This window comes from Anser anser, assembly GCF_964211835.1.
Source record: "Anser anser genome assembly, chromosome: 11".
NCBI classification, from domain to species: domain Eukaryota; kingdom Metazoa; phylum Chordata; class Aves; order Anseriformes; family Anatidae; genus Anser; species Anser anser.
In genome coordinates, this window is record NC_139732.1 from 13,409,599 (window position 1) to 13,431,327 (window position 21,729).

The 21,729-nt window shown below is 42.5% G+C and overlaps 2 protein-coding genes and 1 long non-coding RNA gene across 6 annotated transcripts in view; 2 read left to right on the top strand and 1 right to left on the bottom strand.

The window, feature by feature from the left end:
* Positions 1 to 8,132: 8,132 nt before the first annotated feature.
* The window catches only part of SLC7A10 (solute carrier family 7 member 10), a 41,092-nt gene continuing 27,495 nt past the window's right edge, over positions 8,133 to 21,729 (bottom strand). The window contains exons 3-11 of one of the 4 annotated variants that reach the window (XM_083794721.1): positions 18,657 to 18,808; positions 17,858 to 17,983; positions 16,506 to 16,659; positions 14,729 to 14,852; positions 14,530 to 14,633; positions 13,325 to 13,421; positions 10,056 to 10,205; positions 9,542 to 9,719; positions 8,133 to 8,449 (exon numbers count right to left, since the gene is read on the bottom strand). In XM_083794721.1, coding sequence (XP_083650847.1) covers positions 8,322 to 8,449; positions 9,542 to 9,719; positions 10,056 to 10,205; positions 13,325 to 13,421; positions 14,530 to 14,633; positions 14,729 to 14,852; positions 16,506 to 16,659; positions 17,858 to 17,983; positions 18,657 to 18,808 — 1,213 coding nt within the window. In that variant the 3' untranslated portion in view covers positions 8,133 to 8,321. The remainder of the gene's footprint in view (positions 8,450 to 9,541; positions 9,720 to 10,055; positions 10,206 to 13,324; positions 13,422 to 14,529; positions 14,634 to 14,728; positions 14,853 to 16,505; positions 16,660 to 17,857; positions 17,984 to 18,656; positions 18,809 to 21,729) is intronic. The other 3 variants (XM_083794722.1, XM_083794723.1, XM_083794724.1) reach the window with 3 other exon arrangements.
* Positions 8,860 to 16,520, top strand: LOC310879858. Its single transcript, XR_014571185.1, has 4 exons — positions 8,860 to 9,492; positions 9,580 to 9,692; positions 16,095 to 16,187; positions 16,383 to 16,520. It is a non-coding gene; the product is annotated as an uncharacterized lncRNA (long non-coding RNA).
* The window catches only part of LOC310879849 (uncharacterized protein), a 196,228-nt gene continuing 191,099 nt past the window's right edge, over positions 16,601 to 21,729 (top strand). Inside the window, exons 1-2 of the transcript XR_014571159.1 lie at positions 16,601 to 16,731; positions 18,086 to 18,649. The gene's annotated coding sequence lies outside the window, so the exon portion shown is untranslated. Of the gene's footprint in view, positions 16,732 to 18,085 lie in introns of the transcript that reaches the window.

The window sequence follows — 21,729 nt, forward strand, 5'->3', positions numbered from 1 at the left end:
TTTGATGGCCATATGTACCTTGAAGTATCCACTAAAACCAAAGTTTCTATATAGAGTATGCAGAATATCAGGTTTCCTATCTGCTATGACTGTAGTAAGAGATCAGCAGTGTTCAGTACAAGTGGAGTTCTTTGAACCCCATTTGCAGCAATATTTCTTTTTTTATGTAGTCATATGTTCATAGTGATGTTGTGAAGGTTGAAGAATTGTTTGCTTTCTCCTTGCCCTCTTTTTCCCCTCCTCTCTTCTGTCCTTCTGTTTTCAGGGACTTTTATGATTTATATCACTTTGGTTGTACCCTGAAGGTTACTGAGGCTTCACAGCTCCTGTTGGCCACAATAGGAAGCACTGAGCACTTGGTAACTGTCAGCATCAGACTCTTTATTTTGTAATAAAATCTGCTTCACAAGTTTACTTATAAATCTGTTACCTAGGTGCAACTGTATATTTTTTTAAAGAGGATTTTAGAGGTTTGCTTTTTTCTTTTAAGAACTGAAATAGGTCAGTGCCAGTTTCAAAGCTGACACTGTGTGGATTGCATGCTTCTTTAAACTGGTGCCTTTTTCTTTTTTAGAGTGCAATTAGAAGCAAACAAGTTATTTACTTGGAAGAAGGGTGACATTGCTTAATCAGGAGTGACCTGGTGCAGGATGAGAGCTGGTTATGGTGTGATAGTTTGGCCTCTCAGCGACGGATAGGATGCAGCCATGAATTGGTGTTGGCCACGCTTCCCCATGCCTTTACAGGAGCTCTGCTTCAATCCCTGGTGAGGTAGTGACAAACTAAAATGCTATATATAGCAATTAACAAGGAAGTTATTGCTGCTGCTCCTCTGTAAATATCTGAGTGCTCTGATGCCTGTTTATTGCTGTAGGAATTCAAGTTGCCCAAAATTAATAACTGAACTTGTAAAGCTGAGGTAGACTTTGGCATCTGAATAAGTGGGCTCTGCTGTCCACAGATCCTCCTGGCTGCAGCGACACACAGGCTTTTGCTGTGAACAGTTCAGTTTACACTGAAATGTCAAAGATGTTTTTCTTTTAAATGGGCTATATTTTGCCCTGAATCTTTTGCTAAGAACTCCCCTTGGGAGTGCCTTAAAACAAGGCATAGGACTTTGACTTCATCAAAATGTAATGTGGGAGAATTAAATTGGAGTGATTTTTTTTCTTCAGTTGCAAATTGGTTTCTGGCCCGTGTGTCCAGAGGCAGAAGATTCAAAGTCTATAAGAGCATAAAAGGGATTGTGGCAAAATGCATAAGGAGTAAGAGTTGTAGTTACACTAAATAAGTACTGCTAACTCATTTTTTTCCAAGTGCTTTTGTGATCAGAATTCATTTCATCAAGGGAAATGAAGCTTTGAAAGAGATTTTAATAACATAGCATTTATAAACATTTTAGGTGCGTTACACCTTTGCGAGGCCATGTACTGTAGTCATCACACTGCCAGTTGTTTGCATCAAAGGGTAGAGACTTTAGTGTCTTTTTTTTGGTAATTTAAAATACATAGAGTTGTATTTGTAAAGTAGTAAACTTAATTATAATGGGGAGGAAGATTATATTTCAAGGTTGTGATGATATGAAGGACCTTCAAAATAAGTATATATTTAATTGTGTTACAGAAATGTATTTCTATAATAAAATCATTTTGATCATACTATGCCTTAAATTATCACCACTGTAAGGCTCTTAAAATTGAAAAACATTGAAATCTCAGAGCTGAAATATACGCTTCAAAATACTGCTATATTCTGGGAACAACCCTGAACAGCTACTACTGTTTTTTATTTTAAGATGTGTAACTTAACGTAATTTCTTACCTATATCGTGGATATTTTGCATACTGATCCATTTGGTAACTCAGTGGAAATTTCAGTGAGAAGGTTTTATTTTTAGAAACATACGAAAATCCAGGTTAATGAAAATGTGATGCTTGAAGTGTATAGAAAAGTTCACAGCCATCACTATTGGAACTTACAGCCTTGCTTAGATGAGACATACAAGCCTGGTGCTTTTGTGAGCACCTAACTTTTGTATTCTGCAATACAGTATTCTCTCCTGGCTTCTCTAGCTCATTCCTTGGAGTCAAGAGCCGCAAATTTGCAGAAGAAACCTGCAGATGTATGCTGTGAGCACGAACAAGTGCATCACAGCGTCCTGAAATGTAGATACCTGAAAGAAACCACAAAGTCTGCCTTTTCTCCAGCGCTTGTAAGCATTAAGCAGAGAATCGACCATCGTCAAAGATCACCCAGTTTCTGTTTCATGTAAGCTTCCTCCTTGTGTTCAGAACTTACTTTAAAAAAAAAAAAAAAGTGGAAAACTGCTACTATGCCAGAAATGTAAACAGGAAAATCTCATTGTTCCATTTCTTTGCTCAGCGGAAAGTATCATCACACTTTAATGACTATACAACCTAATTAGCTAATACATTTATTTTTCTTTTCTATATTTTAAGAATGCTTTTCTGCATTCTTTAAAGATTTTCATAGAAGGGAAACAAAATATTTAAGATTTTTTTAAACAAAAAACCTACAAAACTCCCCTGTCCATATTCCCTCAAGAAAACTTCCTAAGAAAACCTTCTATTTAGACAGGAATACCTAAACCTTTCCTTGATCTAAGAACAAAAGCTGATAGGCAGCATGAAAGGAAAATATGCTCTCTGACATTAAAACACAGGGTGTATTTCTGTCTGAAATTTTGGCATCAGCTTGTGTATGACTCTGTGACATCCCTTAAATGTACTTGTTTTTTTTCTATTCTCTGCTTTTTTGTTTTGTTGTTGTATACATTCACTGAAATACGACATTTTACTGTAATGTATGTACAGGTGTATGGTTCAGGTATGGCATCATGGTTACCAGTGTTTGCTGGTTCCTGGACAATGATACTATCTGAGTAAGATGCTGGGCATCATCATACTTTGCTCTTGCTTTTGATCTCTTAATTTTTAATAAAACTCCATGCGTCCAGATACTGTGGGTTTCTGACTGTCACTTGAGGGTGCTTAAACTGTAAACGCTGCCAAAGACTTGTATGTTGAGTAGGTTATGAACCTTCAGTGTGAGATCTAAAGATCTTTTTTTTTTTTATCTTGGCTGTGTACTTTTTGCTGGTAGTTGAAGGTGTGGACCTGCATCGCTTTTTCTAGCTAGTATGTGTGAAACCTTACCACTAGCAATTCCCTGTTGTACACAACTGTCTTTAAAAGACATATGTGTGCCCCAAGTAACAAAACATAGCCCTGAAGCGTACAACTGGTTAGGTGTTATTACAGGGGTTAAAAAACAAACAAAAAACCTCAAACCATTCCTAAAATGTAGCACTTGATTTCCTATAGCTGGGGGCTGTGCTTGTTTTGCTGATGCTTTCTCCTCCCCAGCTTTTGCTTACATCTTTGGAGGGAACCACTGGTTATATCCTGCTGTTTTTTTTGGTAGAAGGTTGGGGACTGAGTTGTTTTGTGTTGATAGAAATTTACAGGCTTGTAAATCTTTATCTGTATAGGAGAGAATTGGACAGACTTTGTGGTCCTCCAGATTTATCCGTAGTCATGAGGCATGGGAGGACACAGCTTGATTTGGAGGGACAGTACCACGTCACCTGGTAGGAAGCGTTTGCTTTGCTTCATCATGAAGTGCTGATTCAGCTGCAATGACAGTGGCACAAGCAGTAATACAAACCTAATAACTGAGGTAAGCAAGGCTGAAATGAATATAGCCCATAAAATGGAAATAAAGTAATAAATGACACCCGTGCACTTGCAGCAGTGTTTGTTGACAGCCTGTGTAGCACAACAGATGTGTCTTCTGACAAACCAAGGAGTTAACTTGAAAAGCCTTAAGGGATTTATGTATTTTTTTAATCTGACTTTCGAGAGAGCGCACTGCTTTTGCTTATTTAAGATTTTTGGTCTTCACAGGAAGCAGCTTTAATCTCCCAAGCAGGAGGTAGGATTTAGAAGCAAACTCTCCATCTGTGACCTGAACCTTGCAGGTAGCAAGCCTAATCTCATGTCTCTTGTTAGTCTGTTAACGTAGCAAATTGTTAAATAAGCCATCCTTCTCTTTTCAGATGCTGTCTCTTGTGTTTTTGGCTCCAGGGATTAAATGGTCATGAGGGCTGGTGTGAGTGGCAGGAGTTTACTTTTTTTTCCCCTCTTTATTCTATGTTTCCTGCCTTGTTCCTTCCAAGTTTCCCTCCCTTCTATTACTATCTCTTACCACAGGACTTTAAGACTTTTCTTTTTGGTGTGTAATACAAACAACATCCCTTGACTGCTTTCTGATCCTTTTCCTCGTATTTTCCTTTTTCATTTGTCCAAGTGCAGAAGGTTCTCGTATGGTTGAAGCTAGAGTACTGGTGAGAAGCATTGAGGAATGAAAAGTTTAAAAAAAAAATCAAACAACAAACAACCAGGCTTTGCTTTTATTAATAGGAGACTGTAACTGCTCCATGCTGCTAACTGCTCCCAAGCAAGGTGACAGCAGTCGAACTCTGAAGATTAAAGAAAAAAGCTCCAAGCAGGGTTTACCCTGATTTTTTTTTTTGTAATGAAGTTTTCATTTATGACAAAGAGCTCAATATTTCTAAAACTCCTCAGCAACTCAATAATTGCCAGCTTTTCGTCATGTAGTGGTTGGTGCAAATGAGTCAGAAACCAAATGTGTTTTATTTTCAAAGTTTCAAGAATTCACAAATGAGGGAGAGAAAAATGAGAATTACCTTGCTGAAGACATCTGAAAATTGCTTGGGACAGCATATGATTGAGCTTGGCTGGTAAAAATCTTGTTTGCTTATCTTTTGATACATTTTAGTAAAGATACTTCCAACTAATATGCTTGCACACATAATGTTAAATACACAGTGACTCATTAATCCTTTCTGAGTTGGGTGAAAGCTTTGAACTGATAAGAGTCTCTTACCTTGACCCTGCTGTGGTCAAGGTGGTCTGCTTTATGTGCTAATATGAACCGAAAACAACCAATTCCTGCACCAAGTTTAAGAAAACACTTCAGAGTGGCTAGGTCAGCAGAGGTTGTGCTGGGCAGCTTTGGCTCATTACCCTTGTGTTTTCTCATCTGTGCCCACACAGCTCCTATTGCCTGTTGAATGCAGTCTTATCTGGGAGAGGGACTGTCTTCCTGTTGTTTAGTAGTGTGTAGCACAATGATGACATGGTCTGTGATAATCGTATGGTGATAATGTGGATAAGAACAAGCCAATACAACTTCTACTGACTTCAGTCCAAAGCTAATTTCAGGTAATACTTTTTAAAGTACTTGCATTATCTCTGTTTCCCCTTTGAAGTTCTCTGAATGATGTATTATTGCCAGCAATAGAAGAATAAACAGCCCAGAGTATTTTTCTGCATTATAGCTTCTACTATTTTATATGTATATATACAGATACATAAATATAATAGTTTATAATATATAGTTTTGTATAGCAATGCATTTATTTTAAAGGTTTGTTTAAACTCATTTTATCACCACTGTTCGTACCAGTGTAATTCAGTTAAGGTAGCACTGGTCTGTTTTGTATGAAGATAGCTGTAAAATTGTGTGACTTCTTTTCAGAGAATGACCTGGACTGAGAGAAGGTGCACGTATTGCAGCTGAGGTAGAGACATGCATTGTTCTGTTTGCTTTAGGAGTTTCTCCTTCAGAGCAGAAAAGCTAATGCACAGGTTATCGTGATCTGCCTGTCAGTAAAAAGGTTGAAATGCTGCAGGAAACAAAAATCAGCATGAGTTGTAATTGCTACAGCAAATATATCAAAATTAAAAGGATCTCAAAAAACAGAATCTTCCCTTTGGAAGGGACTTGCTTTTCTGCATCAAGTAGCACAATATTCTTGACATACTTGTAGTGTCAGCTGTCTTGGGGATTTTCTTTTGTTCAGCAGGCTTTAAAATAATAGCAGTTATGTCTCCTTTGGGCCTTTTGCTTCATCTTTTGGAAAAATTGTACACAGTTGAGCACGCCTCTAAATTTCATTCAGCATATGAATTTGTCTTACTAGTTCTCTACGTTGATTTCTGTGGTTAGAAATTGGATGCACTGTGAACTGGCTTTTGCAAAGCCTTTAAAAAATATGTGTGATGTTGGGAGCACAGATGAAGCTGTTTCTAAAAATGAAATAAGACATCTTGGAACAGCTTTTGGGGATTGGTATGTAATTCAAAGATGAGTTCTACTAAACCATCCTGTTCTAAATTCAGCCTTCTGTTTTCAGGCCAAATGTTGATTGTTTTAAAGCATTAAAATACAATCAGGGAAAACTTGAGCCAGAACTAGTTAACACCTATGAGGCAATTGGTCCTTTAATCTTCTTTGATTTCCTTAAACAAAACTCAAAGAATGCCTGGGTAGCGGTTACAGAATATTATTATTATTACCTTTCTCATTTACTGTATAGACTTGTCCCAAGAACTGCAAAGTTTCTGTGATGGCTGACTTCCATGGCTTAATTGTTTAAACAAACAAAAATAAAACCACACCAAAATTTGGCAATTCTGAAAACAATCACTGTTGCTGGTGCTGTACTATGTTTAATTTGCCCACTAGATAATAAAGCAGAAAGTAATCCATTAGAAATTGTCACAGTGGATTTTGAACTATGGAAAATAAGACTTAGCCACAAGGGCCTCAGACAACAGGCTGTTTGCATGCTGTTTAGCCAGTGTAAATGTGGTAGGTGTACACTGAATGGTAAAGAAAAAAAAGCTAAATATATATGATTTTTATTAGCAGACTTCATATATTCTTACTGTTATTTAAGATGTGATATCTGTGTGTGTAGATGTACACACAAAACCACACTTCTCTTTAGCTCAATACATATTTTAATCTCTTATAATTTAATAGCCTTATACAAGAAGAGAAGTATAAACTGAGTTCCTTTCTAGTGTCTACCATCCAAAAGTTTGGAGAGAGATAGATATTTAAAAACAAAAATACTAAATAATGAATTGTAGTGGAAAGACACTTTCCTTGAACTCGTCCAATATTTTGAGTCTATTCTTATATCTTTGTATAGCATATGGCACTTGGCAAACTGAGGGATTAATGAACCCCTAATTTTTCCATAGAAAAAAGGCTTGTGACACACAGAAAGATACTTTTAATACTTTTAAAATTAAAATCTTATGGCTGTTACCAAGGCTACTGAATACGATACTATTTATTTTCAAAAGTTGTGAAAGAACAGTAGCTATTCAAAATGTTGCTTAGAGCTATTCTTGCATTATTCATTTTCAAAAGATTCTTTGGTGTGAAAGGGGCCATATTGCTACAGCAGCAAATCCCTATAAATTAATTAAATACATGAACTACATTTTTTAAAAGTGTTTGCCACAAATAAAATATGCAAAACACCTTCTAAAGAGCATCTGATGTGAGAATGATTTAGGCTCATTCTTTCACTGAGCACAGTTAAAATGGAGAGTTTGTCTCCAAATCAATGTAGAGCATCACCCACCTCGTTCGTAACAAAGAACGCCAGGCTTTGTTCCTGGGTCTCCCTCGAGCTCCCACTGCTGTGCAAACCCCTGCACATCTCCTTCCCCCCAGGGCTGGGCACTGAGCTCCTCCTCAGGCCTGGGGTACAAGACACCTCTTTGCAAAAATGCTTCAAAAGTTAAGATATTTGAGATTTTTATCACTACTGCATTTTTTTTCCTGTGTCACCAAATGTAGTCTGGACTCAATATGACTGTTGATTTTGTACAATTTACTCCAATGTCCACCCAGGCTAGCTCCTTTCCATCATGATTCCCTTGCCCCTTCCAGCCCTGATCACATGGATGCTCCACCGAGCTGTTCTTTTGCTTTCAGGTATATGCAAGTGTGATCTTTGGACTGTAACTTCAAGACCTTGTGCTGTGTGGGGATTCACCCGACTCAGGGGCAGCAACAGGATTTTTATGTTGGCATAGTTGTCCCAGCGTCTCCTCCTCTTGATTTTTCCATTTTGATTTTGCAACAGGAAACTGACCTGCTTCTGAAATGCCCAAATCTGTCTGTGATAGACCCTTACGTCTGCTAAAATAAGTATTTCAGAGCTGTAGCTGTGCTGCATTCCTCTGCTGAGCAAGCGTGCTACCAGAAATAAAAACAACTGCTGCCTTATTTTATATTTTATTTTTTTTCCTTTTTTCATTTTTTTCCTCAGGGAAAAACTAAAAGCTACAGATGCCATAAAGGGTGTAGCTCACTATTGGGTCTCTAATACATTTTCTTTTAAATTCCAGAAAAACTTTTTGCAAAAATCAGCATGTAAACAAGAAGCCCCTTCAGCCCCAGAGGCTGCTCCGTTATTTCCTCAGGGAGGTCTCACTGGCCGGCAGGTGGGAGCGGGCAGCGGGCACCTCGTCCTCTTCGGCCACCCCATCCTGGGGGTAGACCACGAAACACAGCTTCTGTCCCCAGCATGTCACCGACTCTGTAGAGAGCAAGTGTGCAGCGGTTAGCGCGGCAGCTCGAGTGCTTCTCAACATCGCTGTGGCGCCTGAGGGATGTAATGCCTGACATGGCGGCCATTTTCCTGGCTGAGGCCCTTGACCGTCCTGTGCTGCCCTCACCCCTCCAACAGCTTTTATCTCTAGTGAAGTGACAAAATAGTGTTGGCAAAGCACAGGTGGATTAAAATTGGGCAGTTTTAGAAATGACTCTTCGCTGTGAGGGGTCCTTCACTCTGCCCAGAGGCTTGTGGAGCCAGTGCATGAGGCAGGGGAGCTGGGTCGGGCCTGGCGCTGCGCTGTCCCTGAGGGAGCGCCGGGGCCTACCGGTCACCACGAGGCTGAGGAGAGCCCGGCTGCAGGCAGCAGGCACTGTCTCACTTGAGGTGAGGGCTCCTTTTCCCTTCTCTCCTCATGGGAAGTCTTTGCCTCAGAGCAAAGCAGTTTCAAGCCAAGCACAACCAAATCCCAAATGACTTGTGCAGTTTTATGCGAGTGATAAAGTAAGGCTTTCCTATCTTTTGAGCATGAAATAATTCATCATGCTGTACAGGCATTGTGTAGTGCTGGTGGGAGGAAAGCAGAGTGAGGGACAGGCAGGGCTTTTTATCATTCTTTTTGTGATAGTTCATTTGGGCTTTACGTGCTTAAAGTCATATTCTTGTGCATCTGCTTTGTGGCTGAGGCCGCAGTGAACAAGCTGGGTGGATGGGGAGATGCCCAGGGACACAAAAGGAGGCATATATGGCAAGGAGTGAGGAAAGCAGTTGCCCACATGAGCGTGCTGCACAGCCACAAAAATACAACTGCTTCCTCATGTCCGTGGAGTCACCCACACTATGTCTGACTGCCCGACAGCTTGTCATTACCTCTGATTTAAAAACAATGTATTTCCATCCGCAAGCAGCACATGGCCTGCTTTGTATAGGAGTCTAAGGGCTGTGCATGACTGCCAGTGGTGGTTGGGCTTGCTGGAGGACTTGGCGCTGGCTGCATGGAGGCTGTGCAGAGCACTGCAGACCCTACTGTGAGTGTTGGCCGTGAGGAGTGCACCAAGTCATTGTGGTGTTGCTTACCTGTTAACCTATTTACACACTTTGGTTTGTTTCTCCAGTAGACTCCAAGAAAAAACACTGGCACTCCAGTTAAAATGATAATGAGTCCGACTCCACAGACAACTGGCTCAGAGTATATGCTGAAGATCAGCAGAAATGCCCAAAATGCCAGGTAAGTGACAGGGATGAGGAGGTTCACCTGTGGGGAGAGAATAAAGCAGAGCATGACTGTGCAGAGTGACAGTGGTGGCTGTCTGGCATGGGGAGCCAAGGCATCAGGAGTCCCCTGGGTTTTGTCCCCCTTCCTTCTGCCACTGTCATCCTCCCTGTCCATCCCATCCAGTTTACTTCTGGAAGTCTTTGTATCCTATTTTTGTACTAATGGCAATGTGCAGCATGATTTGGGACCCTGAAACGTTACCATTACATCCCCAAATGAACTGATCTTCAAAGCTCGAGGACAGAGGGTTTGATTTGCCTGTCCTGCCCTTTGCATTGCTACTGCAGCCAAGGGATTTAGCTTTAACATTTTCACCTTGATGGGTCTGAAGATTTTGGGTTTCTTCCAGCGTAACACAATCAGGCCTATAATTGTCACTCCATAGCAGAGGTAGTTAATAAATGACACATAGTTGATTAGTGTGTATGTGTCTCCAACAAGCATGATGATAAGAGTGGCCAAACACTGTAGAGAGAAAGATAGTCTTATGTGAGTCATAACTAATAAGGTAGCTTAAAAGCAATAAAAGCAAGAAAAAAAAAAAAGTAGTTAAACTCCTGTGTTTATGGTCCTGCTGTGTTGCCTGAACAGGACATTTCTGTACCTGCTTTCAATGACTGCACTCCACCAATTTCTGTTTTAAAAGCTGTTTGACCCTATAATAAGGACTTCTGGCAAAGGTCAGGTTGTCTATTATGAGGAAAAAAAGGATTTCTGGTAGACTAATATTTTGTTGTCAGCGCACGACTTTGTTGCAGATGCCCTGTATGTTATAAAGAACAAAAGCTTTGCCCTTTCTCCCTACTGTCCCGTGGCTCATGCTGCAGATGACCACAATCATTAATCTCCTGCACATTACTTGTGTTAGGAAACTGGCAGATGGATGGTGGAAATTTCCATGCAGACTCTTGCTTGTTTGTACTTTATTTCTGAATAACTCTGCAAAGTCAGGAGAGCTGACTCAGGGTTCACAGGGTTGCTCCTCAGATCCTGTCCCCCCTGCCCAGTGGTGCCACACGGTATGAAGACCGCTCATGCCATGGACCCATCCTGTAAATGTTGTCTGCTGGTGGCCAAAACCTAAGGGAAACTGAGTGTCCAAATCCCTCCAGAGAGCTTTCAGGACTTGGCTCTATGTCACTCCAGGCTCTCTTTTTGCTTATGTCCTTTTTTCTTAATTGGCTGTTTTAATAGCAAAGGCCTCTAGGGAGGGAGGATTTCTGTACCACTGGCACCAGTAATTACGCACCACCATAATCAAATGACTCGTTGGTCTCTCCATTCCCCTATTAAAAGCCTCACAGGCTATGCAGGGGAGGAGGGGATTTCAACATCTTGAGCAGTCTCACCACAAAATTCATTTAAAATAGGGCAGTGTTGTACACTGGTGTCACATAACATGCTTCCTGCTTTCCTCTGAAAGGTGGACAGTGTCAGACATGCATCTGACCCTTTCCTGCCCCTAGCAGGTTTTGCGTTGAAGATGCTTGGGGCGATGAGTTTTCTTGCGTAGGTGACATGAATGTGTCAGAGCTGCTTGCTGCGTGGGCGTAATTCCTGAGAGGTACTGGGCTGCAGAGGAGTGTGCTGTTTCCTCCCCTGATTACCATGCCTGACAACAGCCTCGCACAGCAGGCGTGAGAGCCTGTCACTCTCTGCTGTCTTGCAAAAAAAAAAAAAAAAAAAAGTCTGTTTATTTTGCATTTAGCTTGGATCGTTCATTTTTGAAAGAATTAGTAAAAATACAGGTCTCACTGGTGATGTTAAAAAGGCTTTTCTCTATGTACAAAGAAACCTTTCTCCATGCAAGAAGCTAGGTGTTATGCACTGAAAAAGAAAAGAGAACCTACTGTATTAATTAGATTTGCCTGAAGTCTGACCTAATTTGCTATTGTAGCTGCCTACAGTATATTATTTTTATATTTATTTGTTAAGAAATTAATAATTCATAGCAGCATTTGATATACCCTGTGCTGCATTAAGGTACCCTCAAATGATGAATTGATATGCAGTGTTGGTTCTGTAATTTGCGCTGTAATTTAAGGGAAATGTTTGGAGCAGACTGGGAGGCTGGCATACGCCTGATTTATCAGCCCTGCTCAGTGCAGGCAGCCTGCTCGTGTTGTGGCTATTTCCCAGTGAAACAGCCTCTGAAACTCAGCATGTTATTTGAGCTGATGTATTTCTAAGGGCAAAGAAGTTTTGCTTCATCGGCATCAGCCGAGTTCAGCTGCCTGGCATGAGTCCAGGATGGAGCCAGTGCTTTCTGTTTGCTTGAGACAGGACAGATGGGCTATATGGTTTACTCCAAAACCCTGTACAGGCAATGCACGAGATGTTTGTTGTCAAGCACTAAGCCCTGGGAATGCCATAAAGCCTCAGCTACACAGGTATTTTGTCATAAAAGTGGAATGTGCAGAAGGCTTATCTGATGAAATTATGTCAGTGTATCGTGCCAGAATTGCTGTTAGAGCCAGGAGAGTCACGTGAATGTGCGCCTTCTTAGTGCATCTTGCGTCAAATCCTCATTGTTTTGAAATCAGTGGCAAATCTGCAGTTGACTTTGATGCCACTGAGATTTCAAGCAGATGCCCTCGGGAGAATACCCTTGCTTGGGCCATAAAGTCAGGGAGTGCAGTACCAGGGGTTATTCTTCCTCTTTAACGTCTTCTTTGCCACAGTAAAAAACATCACATTCTAACTCAGCTCTTTGTAAAAGTGTATAAAGATCTTTGTTTCAAATTACAACTTCCATAAGTCATTAGTATCATGGAAATTTTCAACGTCTAAGCAAAAGAGAGAGATCTTCCTTCAGGGAAACAGCAACCCAACAAGCCCAAAGCCTCCCAACATTCTGACTGGTGTTTTCTACTCTTTGTGGATTACCCTCTTGTTTGCCTGATGTATTCATTCAGCAGATACTTTATTCAGTGCTGCTGTAATGCTTGACTGTACTTACTTGTTTCTACAGAAGATAAATATTCCAGGTCCTCAGAGCACTGCGGTCTCATCCCTCGCAAGATATTTTGCTCATTTTGTGTAACATTTGGAGCACTTTGTCCTCTCCTTGGGACCTGCCATGTCTATGGCTTTGGCAACAGGATCTAAACTAGCCCTGCCAGAGTGGAGTTAGCAGTGACCACGGGGATTTCCTCTGTGTTAAATGTTTGCAGAAAGCAGGCAAAATCGGAATTCGGAGAGGGGGGAGGGGGGAAAGCTAATCTTTCCTTAAATGAGGTATCTCCACTTCCAGACAAAGACACACTCTGTCTCCCTTGTGGGTAGGAGAAGTGATAATGGGCTTAAATTGCAGCTCAAGTTAGATGTTAGGGAATCACTCCAAACTGCAAGGGTAGTTGGGAGTGGGATTATTTAGGAGGCTGAAGGCTGCTTCCTCCTGGAGCTGTCAGAGCTTCTCAGGCAGCACCCACCAGGAGTCCTCCTGGACAGCTTGTTTTTCCTCAGGAATATAAATGACCTCTCCAGGATTTTTCCAGCTCTCCTTTCCATGATTCAGTATTTCTAAGAGCTTGCCCCGGTCCGAGCAGGTTACAGGACGACAGGGCAGGGACGGCAAAACTTACACAGACGAGCAGGGCGGGGATGGGTGTGCAGTGCTTCACGTGGATCATGGCAAGCAAACTTGGTAAATGGCCTTCTCGGGCACCAGAGAAACATAACCTGAAAATGAGAATAGGAACACTAATCCACTGCATGTACAACAGCTTTTTCAATATCTAGCTGTACAGGGTCTCTAATCTCAACTGCCCTCATGGGTCTTGGAGTGGAAGGAACCTGTTCTTGCTGGGTGCTGGTTTGAGGCCGGGAAGACCACAGCTTGTTTCTTACTTCCACGAGAGACTTACGCATAACCTGGCGTAAGTTGTTTAAACTAGACCATTTGGTACATGAGGCCTTTAATGGCTAAATGTCATCTGTGAAACCAATTGGTCTGAGATGCCTAATTACCTCTGAAGATGAGGACTGAAATCTGTTCAGTCCCTATCTGCCAGTGGCATTGCTTCTTTATCCAGGGAAGGGTTAATACAGTGCAGGTTGTGAGGTGAGCAGCCATATGTCTCTAAGGCACAAAAAGTCTCGCGGATAGTGTTTCTAGTGTCAGAAGAGTTTTGGATATGGTTTCATGTGCCTTAAGATTTCACTTTTAAATGCTTAACATATGTACTCAGATTTGTATCTTATTATGCTCGTGGAAGTGCTAAGATAAATAACTTTCCTGAGGTACTTAAGAGTTGGATTGTTTCCTCAAAATTTTTTTTTAACTTTTAAATTGAGTTCAGACAGGTCAATTAATACAAATAGATTTTACAGATTCTGGTCCTGCTATCAGCAGTGTACATGCAAAGCATCTTGCCTGGAAGGAGTTTCTTCATCATGAGAATGACATGTCTGTAACTGGGAACAGAACCAGGCCCTGAAACTCCTTTTTCAGCTGAGCATAATTTAGCTTGTAGCTACTAGAGCTTTATTGATGTAAAATTACTTTGTTTCCGTACTGAAGCTGTGTTTGGCTCTTACTGTGAGTTGTTCCACATCTGCAGACACTTTTAGTAGCTCTTAAGGATTATTTTGCAAGAGATTCTGTGATTCAATATTACATTTGCTGATTGAAACAGAGCAATTCGTAACTGAATGTATCCAACATGCCCAACAATGATCTCATGTGCTATAACATCCAAAATGTCTAGCTAGCATTTCTTTAGCAAATTAAATTAAAACAGCCCCTCCCCAAATTAGATAATGTTCATAAAATTGTACTCCATCTAACCTTGATGAGGTAAAAAGGTATCCATTTATTCCTCCAAATGTAGATAGGGCCACTGAGACTGGCATAACCCAGGAAAAATAGCCCAGTAACTTTTCACCAAATGTCTAAAGCAACAGAAGGCAGAGAAACTGAAATACACTGCAAAGCACAGAACTGAAATCAAAGTGTATTTTAGACATCCAGGGAATGGTTTACTTACTACCGCCACAGCGTTGGAGGACAAGAGCTCTTGGGGTGACATGGCAGTGAAATATGCAATGTTGGTGAACGTGTACACAAATGTCACCAGTGGGATGGATATGAATATGGCACGAGGTAGGTTCCTGATAAAAGAATTAGGAAGGTAGATAAGAATTGAATCATACACAGTGAGACCACAACAGCCTTGCACAGCCCAGGGTGTTCAGCCAGCCGCGTGGGTTTTTCTGCTGTTTCTCAGGCCGCGACTGAAAGAGCACCGCCTCTATTTCCTGTTTGACCCATTGTGATTTTAAGAAGGTTGAAACTCTATGAAGCTTTGTCATGCTTCATGTGACAAAAAATGCCCCACGCTTTCATAGGGCTATTTGGATTAAGGCAGCATGTTAAAAAATAAAATGCCTTGGTTTGCTTTAGCTTCATCTACTCTGGAACTGAATTGGATCCTGACGTTCAGGTAGCTACCTTGGCCCATCCCATCCCATAAAGCTCATTTGGTCATACAATGGCATGGTAACCTACCGGAGTGAAGATTTGCTTAACTGCTAATCCAGAGACCTCTTTAGAGGTGTACAGCTAAACAGTTCTGTATCTATTGCAATAATGCATTTTTTTTTCTGTCCGTCAGATTTGGAAAAAAGGCATTTTTTAAAATGCTTTAACCTTTGTGATTTTGATTGGATTTAGTAAAAATTGGAAGATATTTTTGGTTACTGAACAACCTTTTATATTTTATTTTCGCTTCAGAGGCTGCAAAAATAATAATAATAAAAAAACTCCATCCACTCCCTTTTTATTTCTCAACTGAGACCATATTTGCCTTATTTAAAACATAACTTTTCATTGTTCAGCTTTGAAATTGTGGTGGCCCATTAAAATGCTGGTATTTTAATGAGGGAACACATTACTGATCTTTCTTTATTCCTGCCAAGATCTCTGGGTGTGCACTTTAACACTCAGTTGTGTGAAGACGTGCAGGGCTGCTTGTGAGACTGCAGCTTTAATTCATTTTCATCCAGGCTGTGTGAGAGCTTAAACTTCTCCTAGTTTAATTGCTGTGTGCATTGAATGCCCAGAAATTATTGATGCTCCGAGAGCTGCTTTTGGCATTCATCATTCCACTTTATCATCTCAGAAATTCTGAAACTTTTGAGCTTTGCTTTACTAAACTAAAAATCTCTTTCCCTCTGGCTTTCCCAGCCTGCTGGTGATAAATCATTTCAAAGCCCCTTCCCACACGCACGATCCCCAGGGACATGACATGTGGCACCCTGGAGGGTGGGTGCCCGCAGCTGCGCTGCAGGTACAGGTGCACAGCAGAGAGTGCTACCTGCACTGTCAAATAACTTTCCAATCTTCTCTTTCAGGTGTTTGTGTAAGATCCCTTTGGGTGAACAAGCAAAGCAACTTGCAGAATAATTCAACGCTTTTCTAAAAGCAGACAGTGATTCTTCCTGTAGGTATGTGTGACATCTCATCAGTGGTTAATTTTCTGCTATAGATTCACTGTATGATTTGACAGTACCACAATGATAATACTTTGTCCATCGGCTGTTTTGACTGAGTTGATGCTTTGTGCAATCTGTTTCTAATTTCAGCATGGTGTTTCTTTAACTTGCCTGTTATCCTTTCTAAACAAAAAATCTCTCTTTTAGAAATGCCAGTTCTGTGGACATGTAATGACATTGCTGCAGCTTATTAAACGAATGATGTTATCAGGTGGCCCCAATGTCTCAGCACTTCAAAAAAATTTGGATGACACAGAAATGGATACTTGCCTGCGGGGATCAACCAACTCTTCTGTTACATAGTTCAAGAAGTTCCAGCCGCTGAATGCAAATGACCCTTGAAGGAAAGCTAATGCTAAATGCCCCACAGATGGAGTCATCCAAAAATTGAATGCTTTGCTGGGTGTCAGCTCTTCATAGTTTCCTGCACAGAAAGCACAAGCAAGAGGTTAAGCCTTCCCCTGAGAGAAGTGCTACCCACCAGAGATACCAGGAAGTAGGTGAACTTTTATTTTATTCTTTTTTTATTGCTCGAGTAGATTTGAGACTTCATGCTCATCATGTTCTACAAGTCACCACGGTCTGGCACTGCACTTGCAGTGCTTTCTAGGGGCTGGCATCCTGGGGAGGCAGCTTGGGCTGTACACACAGGCATCGCTCTGTGGCTCTCTGCCACAGCACCGGCATCACTTCTGCAACATACAGCACCCTTTGTCAACTTGCACTGTTCGAGGATGGTTCCTTGACGGGGTTGACTCCTGTCATTTTTTAATGCAGTTTTCTTTTGTAAGAGTTTGATGTTGCTTAGTAGAAATACTGGAAAAATAAAATATCTGTGGGGCTAGAAGGTTTGTCAAGACTGTCAGACTGTTTTCACTGAGAAAACAAAATTTCTGCTCTCTGTAAGTGCCTTGTTTCATCTTTCCTTACATGACTCATCATACACATGATGAAAATATCATGAGCCTTTTGTGTTCTCTGTTTTCGATTAAGTTGGCGATTCAGCAAGACATTTTTTCCAGATTTTAATGTTACAAGAGACTTTTTGTAGGAAATCAAACTAGTGCCCCAAATGAATCAGGTGTCTTCCTGAGCTGGGCCCAGCATTGTTTATTCAGTCTATGACCTTAAAATTTTAAGGAGCGTACAACAGATCAGAAATTTTCTGTAACTCCTCTAAAACATCTTCAGATGCACTCCTTTATTCTGTCAAAACCAACAACGCGGGGCAGAAAGGAATGTGGTTAAGGAGGACACAGCTGATTGTTGCACCATCTTTTCATGACTCCGTACACTATTGTCATACAGAGGATACACCTCCAGTGTGCCTGTGCTTGGAAGAAATCCCTCAGCAGCACCTGGGATGAATGATTTTCCACTCGGTCACGTACATCTGCTGTATGGGGGTGTCTTTATCTAGGTGCCCCGACCTGAAAATAGCTCCATTGAGCCCAGAGAGCACCTGCAGCCACCACAGCCCTCTGCAGCACAGGGGCTGCTCCGAGGGGTGCAACCTGGCCCTGCTGCTCAGCTAAAACCTGTCGCCCCTTCGGGTTGCTCTGTAAGGAGGGTGGAAAAAATCAAGTCTAGCAACAGTACCATACCCGTGTCTCACAGAGTACCTTTAAAGATCTGTATGAAGCCCACAGTAATGATAAGGGCCAAGGCTAAGAGTTTTCCTGCTGTAAATATATCCTGAATGCGTGTTGCCCATCGAACGCTGGAGCTGTTCACCCAGGTCAGGAGTACTGGAGAGCAAAAGACTGAATTCAGTGAAACGAAATTACGTTTATTTAAAAACACACAGTCAAAGCACTGCAAAACACGGACTGTTGCATGTGTTCCCACAGGGAGCTCAGCGTGGCTGTGAGCAGGGGTGAGGAGGGGAATGGTCTTGCCCTAAGGGGTGCCCAGCTGCAGACAAGCACCTGTTGCAGCTTTCCCCTCTGGGGCTCTGCTGCTGGGGCTCTCCCAGCTCAATGAACTGTGCCCGGTCAGAGCCCAACGTGCCAACTGAGCCAGGATTTCTGCCTCCTCACGGGAAACGATGAACGTCTTCTTTCCCTGAAGCTCCACCTCACCCCTGCCAGCTCTGTAAGTAACTAATGCAGAGCCGGTAGCGGTCTGCACTTCCTACATACTTGTGTTTGTGAATGTAAAAAAGGACTAGGAAGGGCTTAGGTGGTGGGAAACCTGCACTGGATGAGCTCTCCAGGACTTGCTCCTTGCAGGCAGGTGAGGAGGGACTGATCGTCCCACATGGGGCACAGTGTCTGTCCTAGGACCTTCCCGCCTGCTTTTTGGGCTGCAGCTGTGCCCCCATACAGCGGAACTGTATGCCCAGCCCTGCTTGAGCGGCCACTTGAGCGGTCTCATGCAAAACTGAGGCAAGCTTCGTGTACGCGAGAAGGAAATACTCACGTAAACACACCATGGAGAGGATCCTGGAGGCATTATAGGGGGGAATACAGTTAGGGAACACAGGCTGCAGGACATAGTTTGAGAAGGTCAGCGCAATGACAGCCAGACTGGTAGGGTACATGATAAGCACAGCACTCCAGAGCAGCAGAAACCTGAAAACAAGAAAAAGCACAAGAAAAAAGGACTAGGGTGTGCTGGAGGAGGGTAACACAAACCAGCTGTGCAGCACTTTGGGATGGTGCCTGAGGCATTGCGCTGTGTCCTCATCCTACACCCAACAGTCACCTGCTTGTGCTTCTCCTCATCGCTTTTCCCGTGCTCTCAGAGCAATCTAGATTTTAAGTGAAACATTTCTATGCAAAGCACAGTTTAGAAGTGTGTTGAGAATGAGCACTAAGATCATTGGGCACCCTTTGATTTAGCTTTGTGTGTTGAAGGTGGCTCTGTTGCTCCTGGGTCGATGTGTTACCACGTTTCAGGCATCTCCAAGGGGCCTGGGCTGCTGCCGGCTCCCTGCCAGGTACTGGCTGCTTTCTTGGCATTGTCCAGGCCGGCCCTGCACCGTGAGCAAGGGCAGCTTGGTGCCAAAGTGCTCTGCGTTCGCCTGGGCTGGTGTCTGGCCTCAGCTGTGGCTGAAGGCGGTTGCACCAAACCAGGAATCCTGGCAAATGTGAAGTTGTTCTCACTCCAGGTAAGGGAAAATATACTTATTTTATAAAAGCAGCAGGGGATCCAGTTTGTGTTTTAAAATATTTGAGGTGTTACAATTTCTGTAGAGAAAAGTGGTCATTGCAAGAAAGTGAACTCTTTCTTTCCATATACACATAAATAAATGTAAATACAGATATACACACACATCAATTCATTCTATTCATGCACCAGTACAGTGTGCAGGGGTGCCCAGCACAAATGAGGATCAGAAATGACATTTCCAGGTAAAATAGCATAATTTCTAGATTATGCTGTGTTGCTCTTTTAAGGGCTGTTCACTCCCAGCATACCTGCCTGCTGCCAGCCCCTTCAATCCAGCACAGCTGGGGAGGTCTCTGCTGGTGCAGCTGACCTGGTGGGAAGGCTGCGCGTGGTGCTCGTGGCCAAGGTGGTGAGTGTTTCTCAAACTTCTCCTTTGCCTTGCCTTGTTGTTTTTGAGAAGTATGGGGCAACCTGTCACTTCCCTTTTCTTATTAACTTCAGAGAGTTAATTTGGTAAATTGCCATGATGCAAGTACTTCCCGAATGGTGCTGTTGGCTTTTAAAACCCAATGCATGTATGTGAGACTCATTTTTTCAATTCTTAATGCTTTTTATTGTGGTTCAGAGGGGTTTCCTCTGGTAACTGGTTTGGTCATGTAGTGCTAAGGGTGACATACTCAGGCTGGGGCAGCTCTGCAGACTCTGCTCACCCAGCAGGAGCCTGGGTGCTGGGGACAGCACAGGGACCTGCTTGGTTACCTCACTGAGGACTAAATATGTTGTCTTAAAGACTGAAATAATCGTTTGTGATAGTGTTCTGGTGGTGCTGGGTGAATTTAAGCTCAGACCTTATTGCCCTTGAATGAGCCCCAGCTGTGTGTGCCCCTGAGGCATCACCTGCAGCTGATTGGGATCTGTCAGAGCCACACAGGTGATGGCTTTTTTGGGTAGAACCCCCTTGTTCCTCCCTATGGCTTTTGTCTTCTTCCCATACAGTCTGTGTAGAACAGAGAGCTGAATTCAGTTAAAAATGTTCAGTGTGAAGAATTATTCTGAAAACAGTATTTCAGCCAAAATTGGCACTTGCTTCTATGTTGTAATATAAAGTGCATTAAAGTTGGTATCTGGTAGAATGCGGTTTAATGAGAATGTGAATAATTCAGTAGATTTCTGACAGTCAATTTGTTTCATGCTGAATTGAAATACATGCAGGACTGATAACACCAATTAAAGTAAATGCAGAATTTTAGCAGAGGGTCACAAAGTTGCACTGTCAAACAGGAAGCTCAGATGAGAGATGGCATTAAAATAAGAAGGAAGCTGGTCTAAGATGTAAGCCCAATGCTATCTTATTTTGTCAGGTAAGTCTTAAGCAAAGCCTAGTTCTGATAAAAAGCTACCAATGCTGGTCTCTCAGATGATATTGGAGCTGGGCAACTCTGCTGTGCCTTCGCCTTGTTCCTGTAGTTTGCCCCAGGTGCATGCTGCCATGGCTGGTCCGTCTGTCTGGGGATATCTGTCCTGGCGTTACTCTGGTGGCATGACACAGAATGTGCTATGGCTGGCAGGTAGAAATCAGTATGGATGTGATTACCCAACCCTTGGAGCCTGCTAGGATATTGTTGCTTTTAAAGTACCACCTTTTATTCCTACGTTGTGTTGGAAGACTTAACAGGATTTCCCTAGCGAAGAACAACTGTTTCAGATCTGCTGTAATTAAATAAAGTAACACAGTTATGTCTGCAGGAAATCTCAGCCCTGAGTTTCAGATGTCCTCGCTATCAGAGTGTGCACAAGCTGACAAATGGAGTTGCAAGCCCCATGGCTCAGGGTGTGCTTTCTGTCCGTGGCAGTCCTGGATGGGTGTGCAGAGGCAGCGTGCCTGATGCTGGAAGCCCAAAGCCCAGTTTGAAGGAGGGAAATGTCCTGGCACCTGCAGGGTAACTCGGCCTGGCTTTTCAAAGGGAAAGGGTGTAATTACTCCCCTGACTTGTGGCTGAGGGTGTTGGGGCTGAGCCCTTTCTGATAAGCTTTCCCAATTACTCAGTAATTTACAGTACTACCAGAACCTGAGAAGTTGTTTTCTGTCATCGCTGACTAAGAGGCTGCCAGACCTTTAGAAAAAGGCTCAAGACAGCTGAATGTACAGAAGAAGGAAGATGTAGCTGTTCTTGTGATTCTTCTGCTCATACTCGGGAAGTCTGAGTGTTGCAGTTTGCGTGGGAAATCTGAGCTGCTGTGTGTGCTGATGGCCAAAGGGCTGGTAAAGCAGCCTCCTGCCTGCGTGCTTCTGAGCAAGCCCTGCTCGCGTAATGAGTGTAAATGCTAGCTGGACGGCCTCCGCCGTGCTCTTTGGTGTTGAATCTGGTCCAAAGTCCAT